This window comes from Triticum aestivum, chromosome 3A (genome assembly GCF_018294505.1).
Source record: "Triticum aestivum cultivar Chinese Spring chromosome 3A, IWGSC CS RefSeq v2.1, whole genome shotgun sequence".
Taxonomy (NCBI): domain Eukaryota; kingdom Viridiplantae; phylum Streptophyta; class Magnoliopsida; order Poales; family Poaceae; genus Triticum; species Triticum aestivum.
In genome coordinates, this window is record NC_057800.1 from 582,701,501 (window position 1) to 582,717,479 (window position 15,979).

The 15,979-nt window shown below is 49.7% G+C and overlaps 1 protein-coding gene across 1 annotated transcript; it reads left to right on the top strand.

Moving 5' to 3' along the window:
* The first annotated feature begins 267 nt into the window (after positions 1–267).
* LOC123058703 (uncharacterized) lies at positions 268–1,446 on the top strand. The gene is made up of 3 exons (XM_044481401.1): positions 268–424; positions 496–783; positions 860–1,446. The coding sequence occupies exons 1-3, from the start codon at positions 418–420 to the stop codon at positions 1,342–1,344; spliced, it is 780 nt and encodes a 259-aa protein (XP_044337336.1). The 5' UTR covers positions 268–417; the 3' UTR covers positions 1,345–1,446.
* The last annotated feature ends 14,533 nt before the right edge of the window (positions 1,447–15,979 follow it).

A 15,979-nucleotide genomic window follows, 5' to 3' on the forward strand; every position in this document is an offset into this window, starting at 1 on the left:
GGTGGGGGCACGCCAAGTGCATCCACTGGGTGTAGTCCCCGAGACCGCGGTCGACTGCTGGCAGTCGACTGGGGTCTTAACAGCTTGCTGCCCCCTTTTTTTTAACCTGGTCCGGGCGGACCGGACGAGTTGAGTCTTATTCAGTGGGGGCACGCCAAGTGCACCCGCTGGGTGTAGCCCCTGAGACCGCAGTCGACTGTGTGCAGTCGGCTGGGGTCTAAATGGACTTCTTTAGGTTTTATTCACTCGGAAGTGAACCACCTTTGATCCTATCGATTGATCTGTCTTTTGCCTTCTGCAGAAGTCTTGTACTCTTATTTCCAAGTTGCTGAAATCGAGGAGAAGCATAGGCAACTCAACTTAGACTTGGAATTGGCTCAGCAAAATCTGAAAAAAGCTCAAGACGAGGCCGCTGGTATGGAAGGTAACTGATTGTCGACTGACTCTCAATATATCTCTTTGATCTCTTCTTTGACTCGATTGCTTCTTTTGCAGAGAAAATGAAGTTGGCTCTGGAGAAGAAAGACTCGGACCTCGCCGCCGCGCAGAAAGCAGCCCAAGACAAAACCGTTCTCGCAGACAAGAAGCTTGCTTCAATCGGAACGCTTGAAGGAGAGGTGAACAAACTGAAATCTTGTCTTAATGAAGCTAACCGTGAAGTGACCAGTCTGAAGAAGGACAAGGTCATCCTGAATGAAAATTTGGAGTCTGCAATCCGCAAGAGGAATGACACAGAAGCTTATCTGAGGACTCTCGCCAAGAAGCTTTATCTCGCGCTGGAAGGTATTTCCTTTAATCCGACTGTGTTGATGCTTGCGATCGGATCTTGCTCGGTCGATTGACTAACTTTTGGCTGCAGAACTCTGCCAAGACTTCGACGAAGAAACTGGAAGGGTCAAGACGGGTCTGGACCCTATCGCTTCCCCAGTTTGTGATGAAACTGTGATGAACATGCTCCGACTGGAGTCCCGTATCGCCAGCGCCACAAGCTACCTCGCACGCCTGAAGAAGGTTGTCTCTCGAATCGACTCATCACTTTTGCCGGGGGCGATGCTTCAGAATGACCTGAAATCCTTGATGACTCGACTGAACGAGATCCCTGACCGAGTGCAGGAATGGAAGAAATCCTCTGCCCGGTGCGGTGCTGACGTTGCGCTGTCCTTGGTGCGAGTCCATTGCAAGGAGGCTCGTGAAGATAAGATGGCTGCGATCAAAGTCGCAAACACCAAAAAGCATGACTTCCAGTCCTTCATGGAGACTTTCATCGCTGCCGCCACTCGGATTGCTGATGGGATCGACCTGGACTCATTCGTGGAGCCTGCCAGCCCTTCTCCGGCCGAGTGAACAGACTCATGAAACCTGAATACGCTTTAAATTTGCCTCGGAATGCCGAGTGATCGCTGTAACCGCTGAACTCCTTCGGGCTTGATGCCGGAGTACTTTTGATTTGCTGCTCGGAATCTTTCGGATTTATCTGAATTTGGTTTATTTCCAAATGTGCTTGTGTTTGTCCTCGAATGGACTTTACTCACTGCTTTGAATAGTCTTTGCGCTGGAGACGCAGCAGCTCCGAAGGAGAAGGTTGCAGTCGACCTACACCTCGTCGTCCTTGTGGATAGGGATGGACCGAACGTTGTATTTGTGCCGCAGCTCCAAAGGAGAAGGTTGCAGTCGACCTGCACCTCGTCGTCCTTGCGGGTAGGGATGGACCGGACGTTGTACTTGTGCCGCAGCTCCGAAGGAGAAGGTTGCAGTCGACCTGCACCTCGTCATCCTTGCGGATAGGGATGGACCGGACGTTGTATTTGTGCCGCAGCTCCGAAGGAGAAGGTTGCAGTCGACCTGCACTCCGTCGTCCTTGCGGGTAGGGATGGACCGGACGTTGTACTTGTGCCGCAGCTCCGAAGGAGAAGGTTGCAGTCGACCTGCACCTCGTCATCCTTGCGGATAGGGATATGTTTCATGTTGGGGAACGTAGTAATTTCAAAAAAAATCCTACGCACAAGCAAGATCATGGTGATGCATAGCAACGAGAGGGGAGAGTGTCGTCTGCGTACCCTCGTAGACCGGAAGCGGAAGCGTTATGACAACGCGGTTGATGTAGTCGTACATCTTCACGGTCCGACCGATCAAGCACCGAAACTACGACACCTCCGAGTTTTAGCACACGTTCAGCTCGATGACGATCCCCGGACTTCGATCCAGCAAAGTGTCGTGGAAGAGTTCCGTCAGCACGACGGCGTGGTGACGATCTTGATGTTCTACCGTCGCAGGGCTTCGCCTAAGCACCGCTACAATATTATCGAGGATTATGGTGGAGGGGGGCACCGCACACGGCTAAGAGAACGATCACGAAGATCAACTTGTGTGTCTATGGGGTGCCCCCTGCCCCCGTATATAAAGGAGTGGAGGAGGGGAGGGCCGACCCTCTCTATGGCGCGCCCTAGGGGAGTCCTACTCCCACCGGGAGTAGGATTCCCCCTTTCCTAGTCCAACTAGGAGTCCTTCCAAGTAGTAGGAGTAGGAGACAAGGAAGGGGAAGAGGGAAGAGAAGGAAGGAGGGGCGCCGCCCCTCCCCCTAGTCCAATTCGGACTAGTCAATGGGGGGGGCGCAGTCTGCCTCTCCCTCTCCCCTAAAGCCCAATAAGGCCCATATACTTCTTCTCACGTATTCCCGTAACTCCCCGGTACTACGAAAAATACCCGAACCACTCGGAACCTTTCCGATGTCCGAATATAGTCGTCCAATATATCGATCTTTATGTCTCGACCATTTCGAGACTCCTCGTCATGTCCTCGATCTCATCCGGGACTCCGAACTCCTTCGGTACATCAAAACTCATAAACTCATAATATAATTGTCATTGAAACCTTAAGCATGCGGACCCTACGGGTTCGAGAACAATGTAGACATGACCGAGACACGTCTCCGGTCAATAACCAATAGCGGAGCCTGGATGCTCATATTGGCTCCTACATATTCTACGAAGATCTTTATCGGTCAGACCGCATAACAACATACATTGTTCTTTTTGTCATCGGTATGTTAGTTGCCCGAGATTCGATCGTCGGTATCTTAATACCTAGTTCAATCTCGTCACCGGCAAGTCTCTTTACTCGTTCTGTAATACATCATCTCGCAACTAACTCATTAGTTGCAATGCTTGCAAGGCTTAAGTGATGTGCATTACCGAGAGGGCCCAGAGATACCTCTCCGATAATCGGAGTGACAAATCCTAATCTCGAAATATGCCAACCCAACATGTACCTTTGGAGACACCTGTAGAGCTCCTTTATAATCACCCAGTTACGTTGTGACGTTTGGTAGCACACAAAGTGTTCCTCCGGCAAATGTGAGTTGCATAATCTCATAGTCATAGGAACATGTATAAGTCATGAAGAAAGCAATAGCAACATACTAAATGATCAAGTGCTAAGCTAACGGAATGGGTCAAGTCAATCACATAATTCTCCTAATGATGTGATCTCGTTAATCAAATGACAACTCTTTGTCTATGGCTTGGAAACACAACCATCTTTGATCAACGAGCTAGTCAAGTAGAGGCATACTAGTGATACTTTGTTTGTCTATGTATTCACACATGTATTATGTTTCCGGTTAATACAATTTTAGCATGAATAATAAACATTTATCATGAAATAAGGAAATAAATAATAACTTTATTATTGCCTCTAGGGCATATTTCCTTCATTTCAAACTTAGTCGAGTACTGGACTGCAGCTAAGTCTCCTAATGAGAGAACTTAGGCGAGTGCTGGACTGCAGCTAAGACCCCGAGTGGGAGGGTTGCTCTCCACTCGGTAGGATTTTTTTCAAACTTAGGCTAGTACCGGACTACAGCTAAGTCTCCTAGTGGGAGGACTTAAGCGAGTGCTGGACTGCAGCTAAGCCCCCGAGTGGGAGGGTCGCTCTCCACTCGGTAGGATTTTTTCAAACTTAGGCGAGTGATGGACTGCAGCTAAGATTCCTAGTGAGAGAACTTTGGCGAGTGCTGGACTGCAGCTAAGCCCCCGAGTGGGAGGTTTGCTCTCCACTCGGTAGGAATTTTTCAAACTTAGGCAAGTACTGGACTGCAGCTAAGTCTCCTAGTGGGAGGACTTAGGCGAGTGCTGGACTGTAGCTAAGCCCCCGAGTGGGAGGGCCGCTCTCCACTTGGTAGGCTTTTTTCAAACTTAGGCGAGTACTGGACTGCAGCTAAGTCTCCTAGTGGGAGGACTTAGGCGAGTGCTGGACTGTAGCTAAGCCCCCGAGTGGGAGGGTCGCTCTCCACTCGGTAGGATTTTTCTCAAACTTAGGCGAGTGATGGACTGAAGCTAAGCCTCCTAGTGAGAGAACTTAGGTGAGTGTTGGACTGCAGCTAAGCCCCCGAGTAGGAGGATTGCTCTCCACTCGGTATGATTTTTTCAAACTTAGGTTAGTACCGGACTGCAGCTAAGCCTCCTAGTGAGAGAACTTAGGCGAGTGCTGGACTGCAGCTAAGCCCCCGAGTGGGAGGGTTGCTCTCCACTCGGTAGGATTTTTTCAAACTTAGGCTAGTACCGGACTGCAGCTAAGCCTCCTAGTGAGAGAACTTAGGCGAGTGCTGGACTACAGTAAGCCCCCGAGTGGGAGGGTTGCTCTCCACTCGGTAGGATTTTTTTCAAACTTAGGCTAGTACCGGACTACAGCTAAGTCTCCTAGTGGGAGGACTTAGGCGAGTGCTGGACTGCAGCTAAGCCCCCGAGTGGGAGGGTCGCTCTCCACTCGGTAGGATTTTTTCAAACTTAGGCGAGTGATGGACTGCAGCTAAGCCTCCTAGTGAGAGAACTTTGGCGAGTGCTGGACTGCAGCTAAGCCCCCGAGTGGGAGGTTTGCTCTCCACTCGGTAGGAATTTTTCAAACTTATGCGAAACGGATCCACGACTAAGCCCACCCACTGGGGGATTTCAGAAGTAAATAAGAACAACACAATCGAATGAGAGAACCGTAAGCTCTTGTCTTTGATAAACGAATTACAAAAGGTGTTTCTCATTACATTTTATTCGAACGAGTGCTTAAGTATAAAAGGGGCAGAGCAGCTCCGCGTTCCAAGCCCGTGGCTCGTCTTTCTGATGTTCAATACTGTAAAGATGGTATGCTCTGTTGTGGAGAACTTTGGTGATGATGAAGGGGCCCTCCCAAGTCGGGGCAAGCTTGTGTGGTTTCTGTTGATCCACTCGAAGAACTAGGTCTCCTTCTTGAAAGGCTCGACCCCTCACATTTCTGGCATGGAATCGACGCAAGTCTTGCTGGTAGATGGTCGACTGGATCAAGGCCATCTCTCTTTCCTCCTCCAAGAGATCGACTGAATCTTGCAGGCCTGCTCTGCTTCCTCTTCGGAGAAGAGCTCGACTCGGGGTGCATTCTGGAGTAGGTCACTTGGCAAAACTGCTTCGGCTCCGTAAACCAAAAAGAAAGGAGTTCGTCCAGTCGACCGATTAGGAGTTGTCCTCAAGCCCCACAGAACTGACGGAAGTTCATCAACCCAAGCGCATGCTGCGTGTTTGAGATCACGCATCAGTTGGGGTTTCAATCCTTTGAGAATTAGGCCATTGGCCCTTTCTGCTTGTCTGTTTGACTGCGGGTGAGCGACCGAAGCATAGTCGACTCGAGTGCCCTGAGAGGTGCAAAAAGCTCTGCATTTATTGGAGTCGAAGTTCGACCCGTTGTCCGTGATGATGTTGTGTGGGACTCCATATCTGAACGTCAATTCTCTGATAAAACTGACAGCGGTGCTAGCATCAAGGTTCTTGATAGGTTTAGCTTCGATCCATTTGGTAAACTTGTCGACTGCAACGAGCACATGAGTGAAGACGCTCCTGCCAGTTCTCAGTGGTCCAACCATATCCAATCCCCAAACAGCAAAGGGCCAGATGAGGGGGATGGTCTTCAAAGCAGACGCTGGCTTATGGGACATGTCGAAGTAAAACTGGCAGCCTTCACATCTGTCGACTATATCTTTCGTCATTTCATTTGCTCGTGGCCAATAGAATCCAGCTCGGTATGCTTTAGCCACGATGGCCCGGGAGGACGCATGATGACCACAGGTCCCCGAGTGGATGTCATTAAGGATCATTCGACCTTCTTCTGGTGTTATGCATATCTGACCGACTCTAGTCACGCTTTCCCTGAACAGCTGCCCTCTTATCACAGTAAAGGCCTTGGATCGACGGACGATCTGTCGAGCCTCTTCTTCATCCTCTGGGAGTTCTTTCCCGAGGACGTACGCAATGTAGGGCACCGTCCAGTCGGGAGTAATGGCCATAACCTCCATGATCAGGTCGACCACGGCTGGGACCTCGACTTCAGTCGGATCTGTGGCGCTCTTAGGTTGCGGGGGCTCTTCAGTAAAAGGATCTTCCTGAACTGTCGGCGAGTGGATATGCTCCAAAAATACATTGTTGGGAATGGCTTCTCTCTTGGAACCTATCTTTGCCAAATCGTCGGTTGCTTGATTTTTTAGTCGGGGTATGTGGTGGAGTTCTAATCCCTCAAACTTCTTCTCGAGCTTTCTCACTGTGTTGTAGTAACCAGTCATGGCTGGGCTTCTGACGTCCCACTCCTTCATCACTTGATTAACTACCAAATTTGAGTCGCCATAGACCATGAGGCGACGGAAGCCGAGTGAAATGGCCATGTGCAACACATACAGGAGTGCTTCATATTCTGCTTCGTTGTTGGAGGAATCAAAGTGAATCTGGAGGACATATCTGAGCCTGTCCCCTCGGGGGGATACCAGAACTACTCCAGCACCAGAACCGTTTAGCATCTTGGATCCGTCAAAGAACATGGTCCCGTGTTTAGAGTGAACTTGAGTCGCCAGTTGCTGTTCGATCCACTCGGCAAGGAAATCTGCTATTGCTTGGGACTTGATAGCTTTCTTTGCCTCAAACTTGATATCCAGGGGAAGGAGTTCAATCGCCCATTTGGCCACTCGACCAGTTGCATCTCTGTTGTGCAGAATCTCTGACAATGGAGCGTCGCTGACGACTGTAACAGAGTGATCTGAGAAATACTGTGCAACCTTCTTCGTGGTCATGGAAATCCCATAGACAAGCTTCTGATAATGAGGATATCTCTGCTTTGACGGGGTCAGGACTTCAGAAATATAATAAACTGGGCGTTGAACCTTATAAGCTTCTCTTCTTCTTCCCGCTCGACCGTAAGTACTATACTGACGACTTGTCCAGTGGCTGCTATATAAAGCAGTAGAGGCTCTTTGCTGATTGGAGCAGCAAGCACCGGCTGAGTGGGAAGCAGGGCTTTTAGCTCTGCAAATGCCGCATCAGCTTCTGGGGTCCACTCAAACTTGTCTGATTTCTTCATTAGTCGGTAAAGAGGCAGCGCTTTTTCACCGAGGCGAGAAATGAATCGACTTAGGGCGGCCAAGCAACCAGTAAGCTTCTAGACATCGTGCACACGCACAGGGCGCTTCATTCGGAGTATAGCGCCTACTTTCTCTGGGTTAGCATCGATTCCTCATTTGGAAACAAGAAACCGAGTAACTTTCCGCTTGGAACTCCAAACGTGCACTTTGATGGATTGAGCTTGATATCATACCTTCTGAGGTCGGCAAAGGTTTCAGCAAGGTCAGTCAGTAGGTTGGAACCTTTACGTGACTTGACCACAATGTCATCCATGTATGCTTCCACATTCTGACTGATATGAGTGAGCAGGCACTTCTAAATCATCCGCATGAATGTGGCTCCGGCGTTTTTCAAACCGAATGGCATTGTGACATAACAGAAACACCCAAATGGGGTGATAAACGTTGTCTTTATTTCGTCGGGTCCATTCAGACGGATCTGGTGGTACCCGGAGTAGGCATCCAAAAAGGACAAACGGTCGCATCCTGCAGTTGAGTCGACTATCTGGTCGATGCGAGGGAGAGGAAAGTGATCTTTCGGGCAGGCCCGATTGATATGCTTGAAATCGATGCACATGCGAAGTGAGTCGTCTTTCTTTGGGACCATGACAACATTGGCTAACCACTCGGAGTGGTAAATCTCTCAGATAAACTCAGCTGCCAAAAGCCGAGCCACCTCTTCCCCGATTGCGTTTCTTTTCTGGACGGCGGACCGTCAAAGATGTTGTTTGACTGGTTTCACCCTCGGGTCGACTCGCAAACGATGCTCAGCCAGTTCCCTGGGAACACCCGGCATGTCAGAAGGCTTCCATGCAAAGATGTCCCAATTCTCACGGAGGAACTGGATGAGCGCTTCTTCCTATTTGGAGTCGAGTGTGGTTGAAATGTGAGTCGAAGCAGCACTGGGATCTGTCGGGTGAATATGAATTGACTTCGTTTCACCAGACGACTGGAATGCTGAATCTGTGGCTGGCTTCTTGGCTCGCAGCAAGTCACTCGGATCTGCATATTTCTGGTATTCTTGCAATTCTACTACGGCCATCTGGGCATCGGTGATCTTTGAGCCCTTCTGGAAGCACTCTTCTGCCTTCTTACGATTACCAGAGATAGTAATCACTCCTCTAGGACCTGGCATCTTCAGTTTGAGGTACACGTAACATGGTCGAGCCATAAATCATGCATAAGCTGGCCTGCCTAGAATTGCATGATAAGCACTCTGGAAATCCACAACTTTAAACGTCAATTTTTCTTTGCGGTAATTTTTGGAATCACCGAAAACCACGTCGAGTGCAATCTAACCGAGGGATGCGGCCTTCTTGCCTGGAATGACCCCATGGAAACTCATATGGCTTTCACCGAGCCTGGACATCGGAATGCCCATTCCTTTCAACGTTTCTGCATATAGCATGTTCAGACCACTGCCACCGTCCATTAGGACCTTTGTTAGTCGAGTGCCTTCGACCACCGGGTTGACCACCAGTGCTTGCCTCCTAGGGGTGGCGATGTGTGCTGGATGATCAGACTAGTCGAATGTATTGGCAGTCTGTGACCACTTCAAGTAACTGGGTGTCGCCGGAGCGACCATGTTCACTTCCCTGTTGATAACTTTCAATCGACTTTTGTTCTCGACATCAGCAAAAATCATCAGAGTGGAATTCACGTGGGGATAACCATCGTCATCCTCTTCCTCATCCTCAGCCTTGTCTCTCTCCTTCTCTTTTTCCTTGGGTTGTTTCTCTCGGAACTGCTGGATTAGGAGCCGACACTGCCGAGTGGTGTGCTTCGTGTAAATGAAATTACCTTCTTCATCTTTTTTGGTGTGGATATGGCACGGCAGATCCAACACGTCATTTCCATCTTGATCTTTTACTTTCTTGAGGTTCCACGGCCCTTTGGGCTTCCCCTTGAACTTTCCTTGAACCATAGCCAAGGCTTCACCCGGAGCAGCTGGCTAAGCCTTGTGCTTCTGTTTCCGACCGGAGTTTCCTTCTCCGGCTTCGTGGGCGACTGCTTTGTGCTTGCCGCTCCGAAGCCGCTCTTCTTCTTCACCATTGGCATACTTGGTGGCAATTTCTATCATCCGAGCCAGAGTCATATTCCCTGTCCGGCCGAATTTTAGTATTCAACTCTCGATACCTGACACCTTCCTTAAAGGCACAAATTGCCTGATGATCTGACACATCTTCTACTGTATGGTGCAGGGTGATCCATCTCTGGATATAATCCCTCAAAGTTTCATTCGGTTTCTGAACACAACACTGCAACTCTGTCAAACCTGCCGTCCGTTTGCACATGCCCTCGAATGTTCTGACAAACACTCGGGCGAGATCTTCCCAAGTATAGATGCTGCCAGGTGCTAACTGATTCAGCCACGCTCTAGCCGAGCCCTCTAACATCAGAGGAAGGTGTTTCATGGCCACTTCATCATTACCGCCACCAATCTGGACAGCCACTCGGTAGTCTTCAAGCCAAGTGTCAGGCTTGGACTCCCCGGTGAACTTACTAACTCCAGACGCCAACCTGAAGTTGGGGGGAATCATCGCAGTTCTGATAGCTCTGCTGAAGCACTCTAGACCAGAGACATGCACCCTGTTGCTGGTTTGTGGACCTCCATCATGGCCCTCTCGGTGAGCTCTGTTTCTGTCGACCAAGCCCTGCACGAGAATAGATCTCGCATCAAAGCCTGGCTCCCTGGGGTCGATTGGAATACCTCGCCCAACACTGTGAGGACGTCTGTCTTCATGCTGCCGAGGCGCGTACGACCCGCTCCTCTGGGGAGGCGTGGGCACTCGACGGCGATCATCACAATCAACTCGGCGATCATACTGCTCTCGGTTTTTGTACTGATCTCATCGATCCCCACGTCCCTCACGCCTCGGAGGCAATCTTGGGCTATGGGCCGACTGAACTGTGTCTGCCATCACGGATCTGTTGTGGATCATATCTCGCGACTGAGATACAACTGTATTCTGCTCTCCCGCCGCCCGAAGCAAGGCTTGGATCTGCACCAGACCTCGACCAACTTCTGACTGGGAGGGTTGGATCGACTCCGCTATCCGGGCAGCAGCAGCTAGATTCTGGATCGGGGTTCGGTATACCTGAGTTGGAGGTGGAAAAAGTTGGCGTCAACTGGGTTCAGGAGCACGTTGTCGAGCGCGATCGTCGAGTGCGCGCTGGAGGTTCTCCAGTCGAGTGTGCTCAGCCAGATTGGCCAAGCGCGCCTGCTCCAAGGCCTGGGCCTCGGGGGTTTCTCCAACTATAGGAGTGTGCAGGAAATCCATGTTCCGGCGATGAAGTTCTTCCCTCTGCTACGAGGAGAGAGGTTCGGGGCGGTACTCCTCGTGAACGCGCGACGGATCACCGTTCCCGTCACCTCCGTCTTCACGATTGAAGCCAGGAGGACTGCGTGGTCCATTGACCATCAGGACTTCCGCCGCTGAGTCACTGCTGTCGCACTCGGATGCGGTCTCTACGGAGCCAGTCGACAGATCAAACAGGCCATAGAGAGATTCATCGGGCTCGATCACCGTGACTTGAGGGGTGGCCCATTGGCGGGCCACCGCATGCTTCACCCACCGTTGAAGCCTCGACCGACCGGTGCGCTTGCTCCGGCGGGTCGCAGGGAGGGGGAAAGCTGTGTAGTCGACTGGTACTGGGTCGATGGTTGCCGCAGGAGGACGCCGCGGATACACGCGCGAAAGTGCACCACCCCGCGGGCGGGGAGCGCGTCGGCGTTGAGTGGTGCCTCCTGGAGCCAAGCAGAGTCGTGGCGACAAACACGAGCGCGCCGAGACGGATCTCGCGGCCCTCAGCCAAACCTCCGCCTGGAACCATGATGAAGGGGATTGGAAAAATTGCAACTTCTCCAATAAGTCGATAAGACACCTGCCCCACGGTGGGCGCCAACTGTCGTGGATCTAAGACTGATAGTAGAATGGGGGTAAGTATGAGAAGGCAAGATCCTAGCTATGGAGGAGTTGTACGCACGAGTTTTACGAGTTCAGGCCCTTCTCGGAGGAAGTAACAGTCCTACGTCTTGGTGCCCTGAGGCGGTCGACTGGATTATATGAGTGTGTGTTTACAAAAGTGTGAACCCCTGTCCCAGAGGAGGAGGGTGGCTTATATAGAGTGCGCCAGGACCCCTGCTCCCCTCCGTTACACAGGGTTCAATGTTCATAAAGGAGGGGCGTTACTGGTAACGCCTACAGTAAAGTGCTATAAATGCCCATAAAGCTATGGTTTAAGTCTTGACCATTTTAGAGTGGAGAGTTTCTCATCTTCTTGTGGTCGAGTGTCTTCAATGTGGTCGAGTGAGCGCATCTTCATGGTCGAGTGGACGATGGTTTCTCTTTGACTGCTTCTGATTCTTTGCAGAGATGTCCTTGGGGAGGGTATGTCGGACAGGTCCATGACCCCACCCTAGGTACATAGCTTCATCAGGAGGCTTTGCCTCCAAAAGAGCGCGCCAAAATGGAGGCGGAGAAGAAGGCCGAGGAAGAGAAGTGCACCGCGGAACAAGCTGCCTGGGAGGCCTATGTCGCGTCCGAGAGAGTCAGGCAATTGGCTCTTTGGCAGAAGGCTCGTGCGAGGGCCATGAGGGTGGCGGAGGACGCCCGTGCCAACGCCCTGAGTGCAGTCGGGCCCAAGCGCCTCATCTACGCTTGGCGATACGTGGACCGGGTGCACGCTTCCAGCGAGGAGGAGTACCTGTTGGCGCCGGATCACCACACCGGTGAGATCGCGCTCGCCCGCCGGCAAGCCACCAATCAGCACCTCGCGAGTTGCGAGGCTGAGGAAGAGGCGTTGTGTCGGCGCGCTGGGAAATGGCCGTGCACCAGGGCACTCGTGGCGCGCCGCAAGCGCTCCTGCGAGCATCGTGGCTTTTAGGAGGAGTATAATTTTTGTTTCGTAAGGCGATCTCATTAGTTTTGGGACGCAAATGATAAATCCCAAACGTTCAGGAATTTTTAGCGTCCTTAATTAAGTATGTAAAAGGGAAAGTTGGAAACCTTGTGTATTCGTACGCATATTGCAAGTACATGCATATAGCACAAACTTTACTATATACTATCGCACTACACGTCTCTCTCGATATATGATTGCAGACTGTGCTACTCCCTCCGTCCAGGTCAATAAGTCATCTTTGGTTGTGCACCGTGACCAAGAAGGAGGGAAGACTTATAGACCTAGACAGAGGGAGTACTACATTACTTATGTAGTACGTGCAAATGCACGTTTTAACATTAAGATGCGGTTTTTGTAAAAGTAGAAAAATAGCACTAGTCAAGCTTGTGAAACGATTCAATGCAAAACAAATGCAAAAATTCTCGTTTGATTGTTTACTTTTAGCTTCCTTCTCTGTGGTTATTTCTCTCTCGTACTTTGTACGGAGTATCTCACTGGTTGGAAAGGCATGCAAATTCCCAAACCGCTTCCTACACCCTGTATTGAATTTTTTGCCTAACAAGTTGTGCCGTGCAATTGGAATTCCATCTTGGGTACTACTACTAGTAGGAGTACCAGGGGCCAGTTCTTTTAGGCTTCTAGATTAGTAATCCCATAACTACTACCTTCGTCCTAGTTTATTGGTCCCCATTGTAATCTGTGTCAAATTTTGATTATAAATTTAACTAATGAAATGTTAGTGTATGTCACATGCACTACTCCATCCGTCTAGGTGAGTAAGTCATCTTAGGCTATGCACCGTGACCAAGGAGGAGGAGAAAACGAGAAACGTTGATGTTTATTTGCTAATTAATAGTATTGCATGCAATGAACTAACCACTGCATGTCGTGTTTGATATCTCATGTCATTAAAATCATGCACACTCTTTATCTCTTATTGGTTGATATGTCAAGAAATAAGAAACGAGGTAGAAGTTAATGCACCGCGCCTAAGTGTTTTGGGATTATTTTGTTTTCGTAAGATGACTTACACACCTAGACAGAGGGATTACACTGGTGAGGAATAAACTAGTTAAATCTTTGGTCAAAATTTAGCACAAATTACAATGGTGAGGAATAAACCAGGACGGAGTAGTAGTTTAGAAGCCCAAATAAATGAGTTAGGCGCCTTATTGTTACTCTCCACTGTGACTAGTCTTGTGGGAAAAGCTGGGGAAGCTGCCAAAAGAACTGGCCCTAGGAGTAGTAGCTAGGGATCGAGTGTGCGAGATGAACCGGAGAAAGTAAATGCAGAGAGATGAAATGCAAAAAATACGGAGGGATGTGATGGTTGGTTGTCCGTTTATTTTACCAGGCCACTTATTACTGGGAGTGGTTGGGTTTTGTGATATGACGGCTTTACTGCCGCGCCACGAGCGGGGTGAGAGGTGAGACTCCCGTGCAGCACCGCCCTCTACACTTGTACTACATCGGTCGTGGTTTATTAGTCCCCCATTGAATTTGAATGAAGATTTAACTGAAAAAATGTTAGTGCATGTCAACAAAAACTATATCGTTGGATTCGTATTTAAACATAGTTTTGAATGATATAATTTTAGGTGACATGCATCAGCATTTATCGTACTATATATAATGTTAGTTCAATTTTTGGTCGTACTAATCTATAGTAGTAAGGTGCCCATGCGTTGCACCAAAGAGTGAAATGCATTGATCGGGGGGTTGTTTATTTTGACAAAGGATGTGGGGGTCATCTCATGTGTAACAGGTATCGATAGGTTTCTTCAGATATTATTTCATCTCTAGATCTCACAAACATCCGGGTGAAATAGATAAAAAGGTATCTTTTGCAAACAAAAGCGTTCAACTGTTCAACCTGCATCCAAAACTTGTGAAGAAATAACACTTATTGTGCTTTGCAAGAAATGATCTTTAAGAATTAGTTTTTGAGTATCGATTGTTATACATGTTGGCTACAGATGACATGTCACTTTCTTATAGTCAACAGTTGGCTATACTATTAAGTAATATTAACCATGCCCTTATACACCTAGACGGACGGATTAAATCAGGATGACTTGAAAGCGGGCAGAGGAGATGTAAGAAATGGTTCATCGTAAGTCTTTCACCAGTACTGTAGTAAAAATTCATACATGGAAGATTCTAGACTAAACCATAAACGAATACACTTTTATTCATGCGCAGTACTCCAATAGAGCAAGATCTTGCATGGAAGTCTCCACATGCTTAGACAGCGGATTACATTGAGCGAAGACTAATGATCAACATTTAACTTGATAATGTGTATGTCCAGGTGAACCTCCTTGGAGTCCCCGTGCACCGCGTCGGCGGGTAAAGGATGCCATGGGTTTTCCAAGTCCACATTGGCGGGATAGTCCTAGCTCCCCAGAGTCCAAGTCCGTTCGATGAGGCCGGTGTCGCCGCCCACGCGACCCGGAGGGGTAGTAACACTGACCACGCAACCGTACATCGGCCTCATGTCAGTGTCAGTGTCAGCGGCGTCGCCCCTGACGCACATTACAGAGACGGGGCGGCGGCCTATGCGGGCCTCGCCGGTGCCCACGATCAATAGGAAGACGCTGCTGTCCTCCTCCGAGACTAGCAGGCGGCGGTGATCCTCCAGCGACTTCGGCATGGTGAACGGGTAGCACGTCTCGTACTTGATGTTCTCCACCAAGGGCCAGCAGTGACCACTGCACGCATCCATGAGGTGATGCACCATGTCCGCCGGCGAGCCACAAAACGGCATCGGGCACTCATAGCAGTGGACGAAGGGCTCCTTGGAGGCATCGACCAGGCCATCCATGAAACGAGAGTGGCTGTAGGGGACGTTCACCAGTTGAATATATGAGCAAGTTACTACGAGATTTAATCCGAATAAGCACAAAATATATCATGAATTCTACCATGATTTCGAACAGGAAGGATAGAAACACATACGGTGCAATGGGAGCAGCACCGTTGGCGTTGAGGTTGTCGCCCATGTCCAAACACCATGTAGACACGGTCTTTGAGAATGGTTCGTAGTCGTTCCACGCTCGGGTATTGAAGTTTGTAACTATTTTAGATTAGAATATACTACTCCACTGGTGCTAGTAGTAGAGCAGAGTCCTACTCTACTACTCTACTCAAGCAAGTTAGGGCATAACACTGTAGGGAGTACCAGTATTGTGATCACTCAAGCAAGTTGTCTGGCATCGACATGACCCTACGCTGATGGTATGTGTCTCATAAGTCAAGCGGCGTGATGTAGTCATCATCACATGTCCACTTCCCGCAGCACATATTCGCTTCTCCATCTTTGTCCGCACATAATCTCGTCCAATCTTCCATCCCCGCTAAGGCGCCTCCCCCCCTCGCCCGAAACCCAAGCACTAACAATGACAGAACCTAGCAGCGCCCGCCGAAAGAGTGGCTGGAATTCGCTCCCACAGAGGTAATCAAGCTCATTGTTTTGCGTGTGGACAATCTCAGTACCATGTCGCTCGTCGCGTGCTCGTCGGGGCTGTACCGTTTACTCAAAGCCCTCAAACCGGAGCTTTTTAAGCCAGCTCCTTGCTTGCTGACGCCGCCTGATCTTTAGAAACGGCGTGTCACACAACATAACGATCATAGTGTGGCGAGCATCAACCCCCTTGACTACGATCCGAT

Bases quoted from the DNA above. Each gene is read 5' to 3' on its own strand.
- LOC123058703 (XM_044481401.1), top strand. The intron at 784-859 runs GTATTTCCTTTA...TTTTGGCTGCAG, and splicing joins GCTTTATCTCGCGCTGGAAG to AACTCTGCCAAGACTTCGAC.